This window comes from Trichechus manatus, unplaced genomic scaffold, assembly GCF_000243295.1.
Source record: "Trichechus manatus latirostris isolate Lorelei unplaced genomic scaffold, TriManLat1.0 scaffold00027, whole genome shotgun sequence".
NCBI classification, from domain to species: Eukaryota; Metazoa; Chordata; class Mammalia; order Sirenia; family Trichechidae; genus Trichechus; species Trichechus manatus.
Window position 1 is genome coordinate 1,317,244 of NW_004443963.1, and position 20,660 is coordinate 1,337,903.

The 20,660-nt window shown below is 40.7% G+C and overlaps 1 protein-coding gene across 2 annotated transcripts in view; it reads left to right on the forward strand.

The window, feature by feature from the left end:
- Positions 1 to 1,654: 1,654 nt before the first annotated feature.
- Positions 1,655 to 20,660, forward strand: part of ANO4 (anoctamin 4) — a 401,164-nt gene continuing 382,158 nt past the window's right edge. For both annotated transcript variants that reach the window (XM_012554834.1, XM_004373749.1), the window contains exon 1: positions 1,655 to 2,075. In XM_012554834.1, coding sequence (XP_012410288.1) covers positions 1,904 to 2,075 — 172 coding nt within the window. In that variant the 5' untranslated portion in view covers positions 1,655 to 1,903. The remainder of the gene's footprint in view (positions 2,076 to 20,660) is intronic.

Consider the following 20,660-nt stretch of genomic DNA (forward strand, 5'->3'; position numbering starts at 1 on the left):
CAAAATGGCCAAATGGCACTGCAATTTCTAGGTAAAAACAGAACTAAAATTGAAAACCTTATGTCATATAAGTCATCTGGAAGACCTCCAAGGACATTTATATTTCCTCTTAAGTCTTCACTGGCACAAGGGATCATCTTTTCTGCAGAGATTAAAAGGTGACCCAAGACAACCTCCCCAAGCTGAAAAATTCTAAAGTTTCACCATGGAGTCCAATTAGACTGACATTTAACTTCAGAACCTACTCCCTTATCTAATTTAATCACCATGACCAAAAACAAATTAACTTTTATATATGTAGATATATATTTATGTATATGTATATATACATATGTATGTATACACACACACACATATGAAGCCTTGGTGGGACAGTGGTTAAGAGCTTGGCTACTAGCCAAAAGGTCGACAGTTCAAATCCACCGGCCGCTCCTTGGAAACCCTATAGGGCAGTTCTACTCTGTCCTGTGGGGTTGCTATGAGTCGGAATCGACTCGATGGCAACAGGTTTGGCTGTGACAGATAGATGTAGAGATATATATGTGTGTATGTATGTACTAAGTTTATATGTCTTCCACCTGTCAGTTTGTTGTACTGTGGTGGTGGCTTGCATGTTGCTATGATGCTGGAAGCTAGGCCAGTGGTATTTCAAATACGGCAGGGTCACCCATGGTGAACAGGTTTCAGTGGAAATTCTAGACTAATATAGACTAGGAGGAAGGGCCTGGAGATCTGTTTCAAAATATTAGCCAATGAAAACTTTATGGATAATGGGCTTAAATGTACCAACAGTTGTGAGGATGGTGTAGGACCAGGCAATGTTTCGTTCTGTTATACATAAGGTTGCCATGAGTCGGAGCCTACTGGATGGCAACAAGTTTATAGGTTCAGTATTAAAATGGAATGAGGAAAAAGGCAAGTGGGAAATGCTTTGCATTCTCACTCATCTTCATTCACTGCTAAACGATTTGTTCTTTTGCTCCGTCTTTTAGTCCAACTCAGAGTTTCTCAAACTTCGGTGTGCCTAAGAGTTTTTGTTCAGGGCTCTTATCCCAAAACCACATATACTCTGGCTTGTGAGTGATTTAAAGGACTGTGAAGAGACATTTTAACTATCTTTAGAAACTAACCTCTAACAAGTACTTCTACACATATATTAAATAAGAAATTAACAATGAATGAAAATCAAATTCCTGGGGAGACCTTTAACCCCTCTGTCTAAATTTCTTTCTTGTAAAATAGAGAGCCCAGAGCCTGGTTATCTCATCCTGCATTCTCACTCAAATCAGAAGTACCATTATTGTACTAATGTTGTTCTCGTGGACGCATGTAAGCAAGGCTGTCTAGTTTGGGGGATGCCATTAGATGTTATCTGGGTGGGCTTCAAGTCTGGCTTCTTGCAAAGATGCTGTGAGATGCACTGGGAAACTTCCTGAGTGGCTTGTGTAACTATGGGGCTTTGAATCTTGTTTAAATACAAACAAATATTAACAGCAACCAGACAAAGGGTAACTTGTCAATCCTGCCAAACTTCTCTTCCAGGCGGGGGCTGTCCTGCCTCCCTCCAAACCGGCCATCGGCTGCTGCTTACTTGTCACACTGACACGGCCCCCTGGCTGGGCTGATTGGTCGCTGGCAATAACTGATATGGAATACTGATGTTTTTGCCGGCAGTTCCTTCCACTCCAAAGAGGCTCCTTTCTGCCCCTCTTCTCGCCTGTCCGCCTGTCCAACGACTCCAGCCTGTTGCCCACCCTCCCCCGACCACACCGCCCCAGCACCCCGGGGGAGGACAAGTCCTGGGCATGATGCTCTGAAATCCACCAGGCTGCTTTCACTCTGACTCGCTCTCAGGAGAGTCCTGTTCCAGACTTCTCAGGGTTTTTACAGCACAAACAACTGCATGCGGGCCCGAGGGGAGGCTGAACAGACTTGTGTGTGGCGGTTTTTCATTGCTTCTCATCACTTTGCTGGCCTCATCCCAAGCCCAGAGGTTCAGGTTGGATTTCTTTCTGCTGAAGCCACTGAGGAAGGATCCCGGCTCCTTCTCTTGACTGTTTCTATTTTTATGGTAAGTGCTGCTTGCTTGCAATGAGCTGTTCTGCTGCAGTGAACTGGAGGCTTGCTAGCTCTCTTCCCGGCTAAGCTTAGTGACCTTCTTTCTGCGTTTCTCCTGTTTTCATGGATTCTCGTCAGGGGTGATCCAGCTAAGTAAAATGCCGGGGGTTATTGTCTGGGTGGTTTGTTCCCCACACCCTTTTTCTTAAATCTGAGGTCGTCAGCTGTGCTGGAAACATAAGCACTCTCTCTTTGTCCTTGAAGCGGCTGCCGAGGAAATGTGTTCGCGATGGTAAACTGCAGCAGTGTGCAGGGTATCTGTGTGGAGGATGACTGACAAATTTGGGCAAGAGGAAGCCTTTGTGTGCTGAGGTGTACCCTTTCTGAATCCAGAAGGGCTGGGATGTGCCATCCCACATAGCAAACTCTGCCATCCTTCGGTGTGAAGACGACAAGCTCAGGTGTGAGTTATGTCAGAGTCTGCTGTGGGCAGCGGTGCTTCAAACACCTACCATTGGGTCCACGATGGCCCTGTGTCTTGTGGGGTTTGCAACTTGGGCAGTGACATCCGCGGCAGGAGGGATCCTGCACTGGCAGATGGAGCCGAGTGCATGACCTTATTGCTTCTTTTCCTTCGAAGTGTCGGGGTGCCAGTTTTGCAAACCATCTTTTGCAGCCTCTTCAGTGCGTGGTGGGGGCAGTGATGGAAGTAACGTTTTTGAGTTGACAGCACAATTTTGTCCTCCTGCTGGGAGAGAAAAATGCTCTGAGGCTATCAAAATGGTCAGACTTTTCTAAGAGAAAACAAGCAGGTTTCCGATTAAGAACGTGTGTTGCAGCATCCACCAGGCAGGGTGTTTATGCTAGGGTATTCCTCTCAGAATAATGCTGTAGTTTGTTCACCTGGTCTTTGGAGACTTAACTGCAGAGAGCACCACAACTTCAACTCTATTCCTGGCTGCTTCTTGAAGTCCAAAGGAAACCGAGAGCATCTGGGGAGTTGTTGAACCCCCTGCGTTGCCGGAGTCTCTCATCACAGGGAGGGTTTTTTTTTTTTTTTTTTCTCCTGGTAGCAGTTGTGTTGGCATTATTTTGGTCAGAGCGACATTCCAAAGAACAAGCTTCGCAGTGGTAATTCTGCTTAGTTCTTTTCCAGTCTTAAACTGGAGATGGGTCATGTTATTTGACTGTGTGTGGCTTTCCCAATTCTGGTGCATTTCAGTTTAGGAAGGGCTCCCCTCAAATATAATTTGGCCTCTGATTTGTAAGGTACTGTATTAATACATGTAATTTAGTGATCAATAAGGGGAAAAATGTGGGGGGCAACTTCTGGTCTCTTCCCCCTGTTGATAGGGAGTTTGAAATGTAAAGTTTTTCTTAGCTGTCTTGCTCCTTCTCACCACTTTGCTTTCCACTGTCTGTGTGGATTTTTCTTAAAATAGTGGTGATGACATCAGGCATATGCTTTTATCCAGTTTCCTGGGTCCCGAGAAGATACATCTGGTGTTTTGTTCTTTGGTGGGGGGTTCTATGCATATATGAAAGTGTGTGTTAAGATCAAGAATTTATAGATGTTTACATGATAGTCCAGTTCAAGCATATACAAACGAATAGGTTAACAGAAAAAAAAAAGAGGGGGTGGGGGCAGAGGTTGCAGATTGTAACCTCTGAATCCTTAAATAATGTTTGAAATACTTTCAGCATTGTTTGGAATAGCTGTTCTAGCATCCACTCTGTTTCCGACGCTTGATCGTGGCTGGTAGCAATATTGTGATTTGACAGGCAGACTTTCCTGCTTCCTCTGAGATTATTTAATGTTTAACTGCTTACTTTCATCCTTAGTGGTGTTCTCTTACTTTGGTTTTTTTTTTTCCTCTCTCTCTCCAATTGAAAGGATTTTTTTTTGAGTGCCTGATAACTCGAGGTATTCATCAAGCTGGAAACAGAATCAGCTTGGGTGTCATGGAAATAGAGTCTATTTCACACTGCAGGCAATTTCAGATACATTTAGAAAATATTTTATTTTAATGAGTAGCAGCTTTTTTGAGAGAAAAAAATTCCTTACCCCTCCTTTATTTTACTAAACTGAATGTTTACCTATGTACATCAGAACTGGACGCATATGTAGGCGTATATACAAATGTGCTATGTGTATTTGTGACTATACATATTTTTAATAGTTGCAGCATACTAGTTTAGAGAGCGAAGGAAAACTCCTGAGAATTGCTTTGCATTTCTTCACTAGGTTTTTTGGGGAGGGAGGTAGGGATTTCCCCACTTCCCACATCCCTCCTCCAGTTAACATCGTCTTTGGGAATTTCTTTGACCTGGAAGAGTGCATTCTTCAGCATTTCCTTGTACCACAGCATGGTGTCATGTTAATTCCTTTGCAGGGTCTCTGAAGGCAGCATAGAAAACTACCGCAGGAAAAAATGATAAAAGCTGTGCTGTGTGGAGCCTGTAGCCTCTTGGTGTGATGAAGTCACTGCAACATTTTATTTGTGTGTGTGTATTTTGCCCCTGTGCCTTGCAACTGATCGTGCCTGCAGCCCTAGCATACTGAAGTTATTTGGAGTGGGTCTAGAGAAACCAAGGTTGGCATAGATGCAGTTATTCATTTTTCCCACTCATTAAATACAACTATCATTAAAACAGTGCTTTTACTGTTTCTTTTTGTGTTGTTTTAACTTGAAAACTGCAGCTTTTATTATGAATCAACAGTCTTCATTTTCATCTTCTTGCTTTCTGCTCTCTCTCTCTTCCCCACTTGTAAGATATATATATGTATATATGCATAAACACACACACACACACACACACACACACACACACACACACGCATATATATACACATGCATATGTATATATATTTAGGAGCCCTGGTGGCACAGTGGTTAAGAGCTCAGTTGCTAACCAAAAGGTCGGCAGTTCAAATCCCCCTGCTGCTCCTTGGAAACTATGGGGCAGTTCTACTCTGTCCTGTAGGGTCACTATGAGTTGGAATTGACTCAACAGCAACAGGTTTGGGTTTTGGTATATATATTTAAACATGTGTTTGTCCATGCATACGTGCACATGTACACAGAAACTCAGACAATGAAAGTTATATGATGATTAATGAAGAGTTGGTTACAGCTTCTCTTTTAGTTACCAACCTCCAAATATTCAAAGTGAAATCATGTAACTGAGAAAAGAAATTGCCCACATCAATGTAAACACAACCTTATGCTTCTGCAGGTATTCTTGTCGTTGAAACTGTTTTCCGTAGTTGATTACCAGGACCAGAAATAGAATCAGTTTTGCATTTTAATTAATGACAAGGTGGACTGCCCTCAGATCTTGACATGTTTACGATCTACAAGGTCTTTGTGTTAAGAGGGGGAGTTTATGGGTGATACAAAGTAAAATCATTTGATTACATGATACAGTCTCCCTTTAGGCATTGAATAAACTGTATTTTTAAGGATATTGGCTGTATTTTTCTTTTGCTTTTTCCAGTATAATTAAGTCAATATATTTCCTTTCACCATCTCTCCACGAGCCTTTTTTCAGAGTAAAAAGTATAATGTGCAACTCCCACATAAAGCTTCTTAGAGGGAGGACCATTCTTCAACAGAAATTCAAAACCACTTCTAACACCAGCTACGCTGATCTACTTTGAAAGGAACTTGCTATCCAGTTGACAGCTTAGGCAGATTGTATAAAATAGAAAAATGCTACACGAACGGTGTTGAATACTGCATTTTTGATCTGCACGTTCTTACTGAATTTATTTAGAACTATAGTCACTAGATCAGCTTTGCAGGGGAAAAAAAGCCCTCAGTAGCATAATAATCTGTCTGTCATAAGTGTTTACGTTGCAAGTTATACTTCTTGGGCAGTAGAGGGAGATGGCAGAATTTTGGAGGAGAACCAAATCACAGCCCCCAAGTAATGCAAGACGAAAGGAGAAAATTCTTACTTATATTCAGCATTTAATACTCCAGTCCATTGCCTCTTAAGTCTGAAGAGCCAAGAAATTGTTACAAACACAGGGTGACAGGTTTTGCAGGCCTTTTCCCTAATAGAAATCTTTGACCCTTATTTAGGCATCTGCTCAGTGACCTTTCTGGCTTGTGTGAGCCAGGAGCCATTTTATGGAAAGTAGACATATTGTGATACAGAAGGAATTCACTTACTTACATTTTTCCTGTTGGTCTCCCACTGGGGATCTCCTTTGAGTGTCAAAGAGGGAATGAGTGTCAAGGCCATCAGAGACCACAGTCAGTCACAGAGGGGTATCTTCAAGGACACTTAGATTCCAGTCCAGCCCCACAAACTGGCTGTGTGACTCAAACTCTCTGCATTTGCTGCATTGCTGTTGGGCCAGATGATCTCAGAGGGCTTCCCCCAGTCATTAAAAATTATAAAATGATATTCTACCTCTATTTCCAGATGGATGGTAAATTTCTGAAGAAATTGACCCAGATTAAACACTCCTGGAAGGGGTGGGCTGCATCTTCCCTTGACTCTACAAGCCCCTGGAACTATGACCTGTGATGGGGACATGAACATTAGAGTTACTTAGAAAAGTCTCACATGCATAGGGCTCATGTGTATATGATGACTATTTGCTTAAACCAAAAGCAAACCCGTTGCCGGCAACTTCGACTCATAGCTACCCTATAGGATAGAGTAGAACTGCCCCATAGGATTTCCAAGGAGCGGCTGGTGGATTTGAGCTGCTGATCTTTTGGTTAGCAGCCAAGGTCTTAACCACTGCGCCACCAGCTCTCCGACTATCTACTTACCCTGGGGACAATTTGAAACATCTCTTGTTATCATCAAAATGGACCTTGAGGAACGTCTTACCTACCCTCTCATCTCACAGGTAAGGAAACTGAGGCACAAGGACATTAAGGAAGTTAGTGACTTCCCAAGGTTGGAGACCTAGTTAGCACCTGGGCAAGAAGAGCTTAATACAGTGTACATGTACTCAGGGCCTTGTTCCATTCTCGGTGTGGGACGCTTTCCAGGATACACAGCTGACACTTATTGTGTCATTCATTGCTCACAAAACTGCTTTGTGGCATCTAACTCACTGGCGTCCGTTATTTCTGGATTCGTTTCATGCAGATTACGTGGCTGTACCAGGCAGAGTGAGTCACATCAAGCAAATGTTTATGGTAATTTGCTCGTGCTTGTGTAGAAATGCGTTTTCCATATAGAAATTCTGTTTTTCTTATGAAAAATTCAGTATTTTACAAACATTATGCTTATTTTTTTCCCTTTGCTTAAACTATTTAAATTATTATGTATTTCTGTTTTGTAGATGGGGTGATGCATATGGATTGATTCCTTCATTCATTTATGCATTTGCTAAATACTTATTGAGCGCCAAACTGTATCAATCCTAATGCCAAGTAGTTGGGATCCAAGTGGTAAAACGCTGAACGCGGCCATTGCTGTTAGGGAGCTTTAAGTCTAGTTGCGTGTCACGGAGTTTATTGTCTTTTGATTCCCTGCCAGTGTTCTACCCACTGTTTCACACAGTTTCCCAAGAAGTCCAATTGAAAAACAGTCTGCTTGGACAGTTTTTGCCTGTGGCTATTGCACTGAAAAATTCCTTTTATAGAAAGGCAACTTTGTTGTCATTGCAACAGATATCTTCCGATTTTCCACAACATTATTTTAGCACCTGTTATTGAAATTTAGCATTTGTTAACCTGACTGAACAAAAGACATTAATTAGCTGAACGTGCTTGTACTATTGTTGTGATTCATGAAATAACACTTCCATTGTTTAACAAAGCTTACCTGTTCCCTAGAATTCTATATTGATAGTGGTAGCACAACATCCATGGATCTAATTGCAAGTTAAAGGCTAAACTCTTTGGCCTTGATTACCAGGTTTATCATAATGGATAATCCCTGCCTCCTAGTTCTGCCTCTTGTTCTGCAGCTCTCATGGAATGCTCCAGAACTACCAAACCTTGGCAGCCTTTGTACATGATGTTTCCCCTGCCTGGAATGTCTCTCTTCTCTTTCCTCAGACTAACTTTCGGGACAAGCTCAGATGTCATCTCCCTTGGAAGCTTTTTGATACTTACCACCTTTATTGAATCCTAATGAGAGGTAGACCATCTCTGTCCTCTTATATCCTCCAGTACAAAGATCTCATGGGAATTTATGGACTATATTGTAATTATTTGTTTACTTATCTCTCTTTCCCAAATAGATTTTTTGTTTTTGAGGGGAGGGACTCTATTCTTCAGCTGTGTACCCCAAGGCCAGGTTTAGTGACTGGTATATAGCAGGCACCCAAGAATCCTTCAACAAATAGATGGGGAGTCACCATTCTAATATCTGTGGTGTTAATATTGGCAGCTCCTACTCTGTGTGGAGAAGTTAATTTTTGAAACCAGTGTGACTATATGAATTATACTGACAAGGATAAAGAGATTGGCAGCCATCCTGATATAGTCTGTTAAAAATTCTATGCAACCCCCCCCAAAAAATATCGGCCTCCAAGTGAGTTTCAATAAAGTAAACAACAAGAATTCATTAAGTGCCTTCTATAAGCAAAGGGGGACCCTGGTGAAGCAGTGATTAAGAGCTTGACTGCTAACCAAAAGGTTGGCAGTCCAAATCCACCACCCGCTCCTTGGAAACACTGTGGGGCAGTTCTGCTCTGTCCTATAGGGTCTCTATGAGTCGGAGTCGACTTGACGGCAACGGGTTTTTGGTTTGGTCTATAAGCAAAGCGTTGTGTTAAGTCCCAGGGAATAAAAAAAATTTAAAAAAGAAAGCATACTTCTTGTCCTCCAACAGGCCTCAAACTAGTGGGGATTTGTTTCCATATGTGTAAGTGACAGGGTTACAAGACAGACTGTTATAAATATTACTGACAAATGCACCTCATGTGCAGCTATCACCCATCTACCAGTGGAGGCTTGCATGTCGCTATGATGCTGAACAGGTTTTAGCAGAGCTCCCAGACTATGACAGACTAGGAAGAAATGCCTGATGATCTCTTTCCAAAACTCAGCCAATGAAAACCCTATGGTTCACAATGGTCTGATCTGCAACCTCAGGACTGGGAAGAGTTTCGTTCATTGTGTGAGAAGAAGAACAACATTTGAGTGGGGGAGGTGGGAATGGTATCAGAAGATCCAAACGTTTATTATTTTTGAAAGTTGAGGGATAATTAATATGGTCTGGAAAAAGCCAAATGGAAATTTGTTTGGATCTCTCCTCAGGTTTAATTAAATCAAAAGTCTGTATTCATCAGGGGATAAGAGAAGTTACTCAGTACATAACCACATAAGACATTTGTTTCTCACCCATCCCTTTTGCGCTTGAGGGTACAGCTTGACATTCAAAGTCATCACAAGGAAATGAAGCCAGGAAACCTAACCTAAATCAATCAGTTTAGACCTAGAGAGAGTTTAGGGTTGAGGTCACTGAAGTACCTGTTAACATACTGTCAAGAATGTGAAGAACCCTATGGGTCCTTTAGTGCTCTAATTCTAATAACTTAGTTACACTTCTTTTTCCTTGGCAATTAACTTCGTGCTGTTTACAGGGAATACAATTATTTTATAATCCAGGGGATATGCATGCATAAGCTAGTTCTGTTTGGTGAAGAAGTGGTACAGAAGAATTCTATATGTAATACATTCAGTTCACCCCAAAATGTGATTTCTGCTATGCCTCTTCCTTCTCTATTTTTTTTTGTTTTTGTTTTTGTTTTAGAATAACCAGGGAACACACACATTTTTAGGAAGTGGTAAATTGTTACATTTTGTACATCTCAGAGTTGAATCTTACCACATTGACTCTCCACCTTGAAAGTAACCTAAAAAAATGAGGGGTTGGGGGGAAAATTTCTGGATATCTTGGCCAGAGCATGAAAACAAATAAACTTTCCTTATGGACTGAGAGTGATGAGATAGAAAAGAAGCTTAATTTATTCAGTCATTCAGCATATACTTATTGAGCACTTACTATGTTCCAGGCACAGTTCTAGGTACTGGGGAAACAATAGAGAACAAAACAATTAATGTATTTGACTTCAGGGAGATAACATCCTGGGAGGAGTGGGAAGAGGAAACAGACAAACACATTAGCAAATACAAAGTGTGTCAGATGGTGATAAGTACCATGGGAAAAAATATAATGAAGAATGTTTTTACTACTGTTGTCTTCACATTGGCTTTCTTTAGATGTGTTTAACTTGTGTGTTATGTGTAAATTATTTTCTTCTCTCCATTTACTGTTTTTATTTTATTTTTAAATATTTACTCTCTGACTAGTTCATCATAAACCATAGTCTTGAGTTTTTCCCCCAAGATAAATGCAGCTGTTGAAACAATTGGAGTACTATTAACAAGAGTTATAATTAGGCATTTTGTTCTTGAATTGACCTAAAGGAAAAGTACTATGACAGCAAAGCTCATAAATATTTTTTTCAAGAGTAAAGTTGTCAGGATTTAGACAAAGAACGTGGGATAGAAACAGATCAGTCTCTTACTAGAGTCTGAGGGGAGCATACTGGGGCGTTCTGGGAGACCAGAAGCTTTGAGCTTGGGCGTTTTTGGACCCAGGTGGAGGCAGAGAAATGGTACACACATCACACACAAGTGAGCACAGTTTTTTATGAGAGGGGGGAGGGAGTGAACTAGAAAGTGAGCACACAAAACATTTAGCAAGGAATTTCAATTTAGCAGTGAGAGAAAGGGAGGGAAGGAGAAAAGGAGGGAGGACGGATGAAGGCGGTGAAACTCATGTAGGTTAATGGCCAATATTTGCAAGAAATGGGTCCTGCCTAATGTAGAACATCTGGGTGAGTTAGTTAATGGAAATGGTGCCTTGAAACAAGCTGCAATATTTATGGATTTCCAAAAACTCCATTCATATTCTGTGTGATCAGCATCAGTGTTCCATTCTACCCCAGGCAAGCTTTCAGTCAATACTTTCTGCCTTGCTTCCCCCTTCCCCTCCCCTTAAAAGAACTGAGATTTAAAGGAAAATATCTCCTGGTAGTGGAGAGCCTGGGTTTTGAGGCAGACAGCCTTATTCCAATCCTGGCTCTGCCACCTACTAACCTTTGAACCTTGGACAGGTTACTTTGTCCCTTTGTGCATCCTTATCCTCAATTATAAAAATGGAAGGTAATTAATAATCACCCTATAGAGTTGTTGAAAGGGTTAAATTAGATAGTACTTGGAAAGTGTTTAGCACAGTGTCTGCCGATGGTTACACTGCCTAACAATTGTTAACTCGTTATTATCATTTTCTGCCTCTCTGCTGTTAGAAGTTTGGAGAAGGCACTTGTTTGTTTATTCACTTACTTATTTGCTTATATACTTGTTCAGCAGAAAATTGTAATAATTATGATCATACTTCTTAATGTTTGTGATTTTATGATGAAGCTTTTCAGAGGGATCTAAGTTTTTATTATACTCTTAGAGGCTTATTGTATTTTACAGATTACTTTGGCTGTAAGTCTGTATCCTAGTAATATACTGAACGGGGATTGGAGGACCACACAGCCGTAGGATGTCTGGGAGTCGCAGTAAATGACTTTCTGGCAGGAAAAGAGAAAAGTGAGGCAGAGGAGAAAAAGAACAAGAATGCAGCAAGTTCAATTCCTTTGTCTCTGTTGACATTGGAGAGGCTTTAGGGATGGATGCACTCATGTGGCCTGTGGTCTAGACAGACTGCTGCTGCAGTGTGGCTTCAGTTTCCTAGAGGAAATAACTAAAGGAGGTGGGATTGGTGTCCACGGGGGCAGGGTGGCTAGGGAGGAGTGACTGTGTGCCCAGAGTTTGTAGGAAAATTTTCTATACGTGGAATGGTTGAGTCAAAGGGCATGTGCATTGAAAAATTTTGATAGCTCTTACCAAATTGCCATTGACAGAAGTATGTCAGTTACACTCCCACCAGCGATGAATGGGAATGTCTCTGTGGTGCAAATAGTTAATGTGCTTGGCTGCTGACTGAAAGGATGGAAGTTCAAGTCCACACAGAGGTGCCTTGGAAGAAAAATCAGCCACTGAAAACTCTGTGGAGCACAGTTCTACTCTGATGCACTTGGGGTCTCCATGAGTCGGAATTGACTCAAAGGCAACTGGTATGGTATGGTATAAAAGCCCACTGGCAAACATTTTCATCTTTGTTAATCTGCTGGATAAAAAGTAGTATCTCACAGTTTAATTTGGACATCTTTTCATGTGTTTAGTTTGCATATTCTTTTTCTTTGAAGTCTCTATTTGTGTCCTTTGGGCATTTTAAAACGTTGTGTTTTAGTCTCTTTGATTTATCAGAGCTTTTTATATATTAAAGAAATTAGAATTTCCTGATGATTTTTCCCAGATAGTTCTCCCTATTTTATCATTTATCTTTTGAGATTGTCTATGGTGTTTTGAGCATATACAATTTTTATTTTTCTGCAATTAAAGTTGTCATTTGTTTCTTTTGTGGTTTCTGGATTTTTTTTGTAATAATTAGAAAAGATTAACCCATTTCCAGATCATAAAACTAATTCTTCCATAATCTTTTTTGTGTTTTTGTATTTTTATTTTCATATATGTCTTTGATTCATCTGGAACTTATTTTGATTTAGTAATGAAATAGAAGTTCAGTTTTATATTTTTCCTAGTAACTACCCAGTTGTCTCAAGCATTTCCTGAGCATTATATCTTTTCATTGCCTGCTATGTGGTAATTCTTGAGAAAGGTGTTGTTTACTTGGACCCGAGTAGAAGTGGCATGAAAGGATAGGATCATCTATTAAGTTCCTTTATGTAGTTAGAGCTGTTTTTGGAGTGTCTCCTCTATTTTGTTAACTGGCAGATTGTTTGCCTGTTCCACAGTATGTTAATTTCTCTAGTTTTATGTGTTTTAACATCTGATATGGCTCCTCTCCTCTTATAAAAAAACCCAGACCTGGTGCCATCGAGTTGATTCTGGCTCATGGCGACCCCATGTGTTTCAGAGTAGAACTGTGCCCCAGAAGGTTTTCAATGGCTGTGATCTTTCGAAAGCAGATTGCCAGGACTTTCTTCACAGAAACTTCTGGGTGAATTTGAACCTCCAATCTTTCGATTAGTAGCTGAGTGCTTAATTGTTTGCCTTACCCAGGGGCTCCCCTTCTCTTTTTTTTCCCCCGGGAATTTTCCAGACTTTTCTTATATATTTGTTTTTCTGTATGAACTTCAGAAATTGTCTAATTCTAAAAAAAAAAAAAAAAAAAGATCATGTTTTGGAGGAAAGGTTAAATTAAATTTGTGGATTAATTCTGGGAGAACATCTTTATGATACTGAACCAGCCTGTCCTCAAACGGCATATGTTTCCATTTATTCAAATCTTCTTGTATAAATCTCAGCAGTGCTTATTTTTGTTTAAATAAATTATTCTGTGTGATTTTATGGTTTTATAATAGGTACTTGTCCAGTCTTCACACATTTCAAGTACTGTTGAGGTATATGAAGGGAATGAGAGTGTTCTTTAGGTATTAAAGAATAAATTACCTGGGGAAAAATACTGGACATTTTTATAGCTCCATGTGAGTCACTCATATTTTTGATCCTGTATTTACACTTCATATTTCAATTTGTTGATGTGACTATAAGAACATATTTATTTTAAATTTGTGACTGAATTTGATAAAATGTTTTTCACTCTCCCAAATTCAGAGCACCAATTGCTCAAATCTTTTTGCAAAGTGTTCTGTGTCATTGTCTTACATTAACTCATTCATTTTTCCATTAATTAGTTAATTCAATAAATGCTTAATGAACCCTTATATAGGCCAAGCATTAAGATTAGAAAGACTAATAAGACATAGTTCCTTTCATTGAGCAGTTTGCTGTTCACTGGGAGACTGCCTGGAAACAAATAATTATAATAAAATAAGGTAATATGCTTTCATAAAAGTATGTGCAAGGTGGAGTTGGAGCATGGAGGGAGAGGGCCTGAGACTGTCCTGGAGCAATCAGAGAAGGCTTCACCGAGGAGGTAGCAGCTGAGCTGAGGCCATTTAGAAAGTTGCTCCCAGGTGGACAGGCAAGGGAGGCTGCTCTAGCTAGAGAGAGTAGCAAGTGCAAAGGCACTGGGGCATGAGTAGCTACAAGTAATTCACTCTTCCTTGAATGAAGAGGGCCCTGGGGCTATAGTGGGAAATGAGGCTTAGCTTACTGTAATCTTCATTCCTTAGAGAAATTTTTGAGCAAGCAAGAGAGGGTAAAATTGTGCATCACTGTGGTAGCCATATGGAAGGTAGCCATATGGAAGACAAATTAGAAGGGAGTGGATTAAAATCAGGAATACTGGTATGGAGATTATAATGGTAGGCCCAGTGAGAGACTATTTTCTCTTCTACTAAGACAGTGGCATCAGGAATGACAGAGGGACCATATATGAGATTCACTCATTCAGCAATTATTGATTCAAATCACCTGTGTACCAGGCTCTGTTCTAGGTGCTAGGCATGCAGTAGTGTACAAGACAGATACACTCCCTGATCCCAAAGAGATCACATTCTAGTGGGAGGAGATCAACAAAGGAATCGATAAATCAGTTGATATGTTTGGCAGTGGTAAGTGCAGTGGAGCTGAATGAAGGGGAAAGGGAAGGGTGGTGTGGAGTGTACAGGTTAGGAAAGTCCTCTTGGGAAAGTGACATTTGAGCAGAGACCTGAGGGCAGGTAGGGAAGGTGTGAACCAGGGGGTGTCTGTGGAAAGAGTGTCCAAGTAGAGGGAACAGCCAGTACAAAGGCCCTGAGAAGGGATTGTGTTTGGCATAATTAAGGAATAGCCAGGACGTTAGGAGGGCTAGACCTGGGTAACAAAGGAGTAGGCTGGGGGCCAGAGGCCATGGTAAGTATTTGGCTTTTACTCAGAGTGCAATGGGAAGTCAGGGCAGTATTTTGGGTGCAGGAGTGTGATGATTTGACTGGCAGTTGTTGTTGTTTTGGTGAAAATATACACAGTCATATACCATTTCAACAATTTCTACATATACAACTCAGTGACTGATTACATTCTTCAAGTTATGCAAATATTCTTGCCATCCTTTTCTAAATTGTTCCACCACCATTGACTTAAACTCACTTCCCTCTGAGCTTCTCATCTAACCTTTCAAGTTACTGTTGTCAGTTTGATCTCACATAGATAATTCTTTAAAAGAGCACAATGCCCAAGGCAGACATGCTTATAAAGCTTCTTTTTTTGGTTCAAAGAAGACTTCAGGGCATAGTTTTAGTTTAAGGTTTAAAGTTTAAAGATTATCTCAGGCAAGTAGTTTCAGGGGTTTATCCAGCCTCAATGGCTCCAGAAAGTCTGGATTCCATTGATAATTTGAAATTCTGTTCTACATTTTTCCCCTTTTGATCAGGATTCTTCTATAGAATCTTTGATCAAAATGACCTTACTGGCAGTTTTTAAAGGATCTTTCTTGCTGCTGTGTGGAGAATAGACTGTTGGGAGTCAGGGTGTAAATAGATTAGTTAGGAAGCTGGTGCAGAAATCCAGAAGAAAAATGATGATGAACTAGGGTGGTGGCAGCAGAGGTGGTGAGAAGTTGTAGGATTAGGGGTCTGTCTTGAAGCGGGGGGAGCTGAAAGGATGCAGGAAGATGTGCCTATGAAGTAAAATGGGCCAATATAGACTAGATAACTGCTGCTGAGGGAATATACAAAAATTTAAAGGGAGAGGAGGAGAGAATAGCTGGAGAAGGCTACTTTAGTGAAGGACATCATTGTGGCCAGTACTGTGAGTGGGCCATTATGAACTTCTGCAGGGTTAACTTTTATGCATTCATGTACTTGTAGACCACACTGGATTGTGTGATACGATTAAATAGAGAGTTCCTGGAGTTGACTCACCCTGGGAGGCTGTGTTAGAGGGTTAATTGGAAGTATATAAATGGTGTCTATTTTCCTGAGCAATAAAATTGATAAACAGACTACACTTAAATTGAACTTTAAGCAATTTCAGGATTTTTAGCAAATAGTAATCAGGGCCCTGATTATACAAGAAATTGGTAGCCCGGTCTGAATCACATGGGAGAGGAACAATGTGGAGCACAGAAAAGGACCCACAGATCAAGGATCTTGAAAGTGTGGGGAAAATGAATTAAATATGATTGAAAATTATAAATTGCCTAATGTTATATGCAAGCGTTTTTAGCTAAAAGAGAGGGAAAGGGCTTTCTAAAGCCTAGATACTTTTCCCCGTTAGCAAAAGACTATCATAAAATGTTCCAGGGAGTTGAGTCAAGGCCTAGTTCCCTTATCTTTGCAATTTGTCTTTGATTGATGCAGTGCTGTCAGTTCCAAATAAAAAGTATATTCCTGTAAATTGTGATGTGGTGTATCATTAGCTTAAAATATATTCATGAAAGTTTCTGTGAATCACAGCTAGGTACCGCTTTGTCAGACTGTCTCTTGAAGGACTTTAGGCTGTTTAGAAACATATATATTGGTGGTTCAGTGGTAGAATTCTTGCCTTCCATGTGGGAGATATGGGTTTGATTCCTGGCCAATGCACCTTATGCACAGCCACGACTCGTCTGTCAGTAGAGGCTCGCGTGTTGCTGTGATGCTGAAAAACCTTCAGTGGAGCATCCAGACTATGACGTACTAGGAAGAAAGTCCTGGTGATCTAATTCTGAAAATCAGCCAGTGAAAACCCTGTGGATCACAATGGTCTGATCCCCAGCTGATCATGGGGATGCTGCAGCATCAGGCAGTGTTTTGTTCTGTCGTGCACAGGGTCAGTATGAGTCAGGGGTTGACTTCATGGAAGCTAACAACAACAGCAGCAACATAAGGATGCATGAAATTTAGATTTCCCCTGCAAAAGTGATGATGAATACCATGCCCACAGACTATCCCGGTCACTGTGGACTGGGTTAATTTTCACAATACAAGAAGAATAGAAACCAAAACTGGACAATAGCGGAGGCGATTCTCTTGCCGTACCTGACCAAGGGTTGTAGTTTGATCATTATTCTCCAATTAACTGTACGGTAAACCAAGCACAGTCCCCAATTTATTAGGTGAGTTCATTCTTTCTTAACCTTTTGTTATTTACATAAGTCACAAATTAAAGAATGCTTCAGTTTTTGTTATACCCAGACTGACGGATGAGATGGACTTCCATAAACCATGGTAGTTAATATAAAGCCTTTCTTTGTTACCTCCACAGGTGGCAATAACTGGCCTCTGTTTTATATAACCTTATGCAGACTTAAGTCACAGTGTTAATGACACATCATGCGTGTATGTGTATGTATGTGTATGTACACACATATATACGTGCACACATAATAAGTACATGCATATGTAACCCCCCACTCCTCCTTGAACTGTAGTAGGCTTTTTGAGTCATGAACCATTCTTATTTTCCTTTTAATTCTTTGTCTCTAGCTCCCAGTCTGGCACAAAGTAGGGGCTCAACAAATGGTTGTTGACTGAAACCTAGAAACAGGTTTCAGTTTTTATTGGTGTTGTGTTGTTTTTATTGTTACTTAAATACGCCAGTACCCTGTTTAGTTTTAAATTAGTTTTGGAGTCTCTGATGATTGTACCTTGTGCTCTTGGCAACTTGTAATAGTCTATAGCACATTCATGGCTCCAAACATTAAAAAAATAGGCAATTTGTTAAAGAGAAGTAGCTCTGTTTCCTTTATGAATATAGAAGGAACATAAGATTATAGGACAAAACTCCAGTATATATGTATTTATATGCATATTATTTTGTGCCAATATGGATTTAGGTAGCAGATAAAAATACATAAAAGTTGACATAATATGTAATAAAAGTGGATGAAAAGTAAAGAAGACTTTAGTTAATAATAATGTATCAATATTGATTCCTCAACTGTAATAAATGTACCGTATGGATGCAAGATGTTAATAATAAGGGAAACTATGGGAGAGGGGGAGGGTGTATGTGAAACTCTCTGTACTTTCTGCCTAATTTTTCTATAAATGCAAACTTCTGTAAAAAAATAAAGTCAATTAATTCAAAAAAAAAAAAAAGCAAGGAAGAAACGTAACGGTGGGAACAAAGTGGAACCAGGGATGCAATGAAATTGCATGCCAGAATGACCTAAGCATGAGATACAGGGGCCACAGCGGTGGCTGTAAATTTTCTGTCAGATAATGAGAAGAGGAAACGCTTGCAGGTGTAAAGACAGACCAGTTGCTCAGGATGATTATAACTACTCTTGGCACTAACATCAGACAAGAGTTTCTCCCAGGAGTCTCTATGAAGAGTACACTGTGTTTTGTAATGAAAAACATCAAGTTTTGTGAGGCTGTTTCTCTGATAACACTTTTGTGTTAATAGCATCACTTCAAAGCAAAGTTGGCTAAAAGCAATTGTCAGACTTTTGTTAGGTACCAGCTCTCTGCTGATCTGGTTTGGCAGATCAGGTTTGGATGGTCTATGTGTCCTTCAAGCAATCTTCTCTGTATAGTGTCTTTATCAACTAAGGTTTTGAAAAATATCAGTGGCATTGAACTTGAGGTGGCATTAAGCCAAACCCATTGCCATCAAGTCGGTTCTGACTCACAGTAACCCTACAGGACAGAGTAGAACTGCCCCATAGAGTTTCCAAGGCTGTAATCTTCACAGAACCAAACTGCCACATCTTTGTCCCATGGAGCGGCTGATGGATTCAAACCGCCTACCTTTCATTTAGCAGCTGAATGCTTAACCACTGACCCACCAGGGCTCCTCTGAGGTGGCATTACTCCCTGGCAAATAAGGAGCTAGAGTGCAGCTATTCTGTGTGGCCAATTGAGGCTAGGTGCCCTTCTGTCAAATTAAAGCTAGGGCTAGCATCCTTTTGAGTGAGTTGAGTTGCCTGACAAAGGCATTTGCCTAAATAACACATTATGCTCCTTTTTCCTGAGGAGAGTGTAGTGGGAACCAAGCAGTGAGGCCAGGATTATACATATAAAATTGTTTGGATCTTCTTTAGTGTATAGACAAATGGGTGATCCACTTCAGGGGCTTTAAACAGGAGTATATATTGGAGCCCTGATGGCACAGTGGTTAAGTGCTTAGCTATTAAAGGTCGGCAGTTTGAATCTACCAGCTGCTCCTTGGAAACCCTATGGGGCAGTTCTGCTCTGTTCTGTAGGGTTGCTATGAGTTGGAATTGACTTGACAGCAATGGGTTTTGTATATTCCTGGGGGTAGGCAATATTTTGCAAAGTATGGGAAGTTTCAAGGGCATCGATTCCCAAAGTCTGGGCTGAATGCCCAGTCTCATTTCCCACCTCCCCTTTCACAATCACTCGTTCCTCACCTTAGCAAAGAAAGGCATCTCTCTTATCCATCCCAAATCTTACTATGGGTACATTGCACAGGAGTGTAGAAACCTCCTGGGCACCAAGTAAAGCAACAATCTGAAATATTTCCTCGCCGCAAAGTAGGTAGTGTGATTAATAGAAGACTTTCCAGCATAAACATATGCTACATTAGGATAAAATTCAGTGAGGGGAAGTGGACTGAAGAATATAAAAATTAAAGGCAAAAAAGGAACTACTTGTATATAAAATTTCCAGTTGATAAAGAGGAGGTTGGTCAAATATTTTAAAAGTGGATGATGGTGCGATATTGTAGTTTTGATTTAAAAATTCGGTTTACATATGCCTGAAATTATATTCTTCATAATACTATAAACTTATGATGAAAGTTATGCTGCGTTTCCCCTTACTCAGCTCACTCTGCTGTGGCCACAGTGGCCTCCCTGATGGTCCTCCAGCATGTCACCACGCAAACTTTCCAGTCTCAGGTCTTTGCACTGCTCTTCCCTCTGCCTGAAACAGTCTTCTCCACTTATTTTTTTGGCTGACTCCCTTACCTCCAAGTCTTTGCTCAAATTCTGTGAAGTCTTCCTTGACCAGCCTATTTAAAATTGCACCCCACTTCCCACCTCTTAGGAGGCCCCTGGGTGGTACAAATGGTTAACGAGTTCGGCTGCTAACTGGAAAGTGGGAGGTTTGAGTCCACTGAGAGATACCTGACAAGAAAGTTCTGGTGGTCTACTGAAAAATCAGCCGTCGAAAACAGTTCTACTGCGACACACATGAGGTTGCTATAAGTTGGAGTCAACTCAACAGCAACTGATTTTTCCCACCTCTTGGCACTCCCTATCTCCCTTGCAGCAACCTTTTCTCCATAGTACTTACAATCTTCTAACATACTATGCATTTTACTCACTTATTTTGATCTCATCTGTCTTCATCGACTAGAGGGCAGAGGATTTTGTGTGTTTGTTCATTAATGTCCCCCAGAGCCTGGAACAGTACTTGGCACATGCAGTGTCTTAGGCTGCGTTCTCTAGAGAAGCAAAACCAGTAAAGTGTATAAATATATACATAGAGAGAGATTATATATCCAGGAAATAACTCACACGATTGTAGAGGCTAGAACGTCCCAAGTCCGTGGATCAGGGTAGAGGCCTCTCCCAAGTCACACAGCTGCAGAAGCTGGCAAGCCCAAGATTGGCAAGTCGGAGAGCAAGACTCCCACTCACAGGCTGTACAGATCGATGAATCCCAGGTTTGGCAGATAAGCTGACAGCTCAAGTCCCAAGAACGG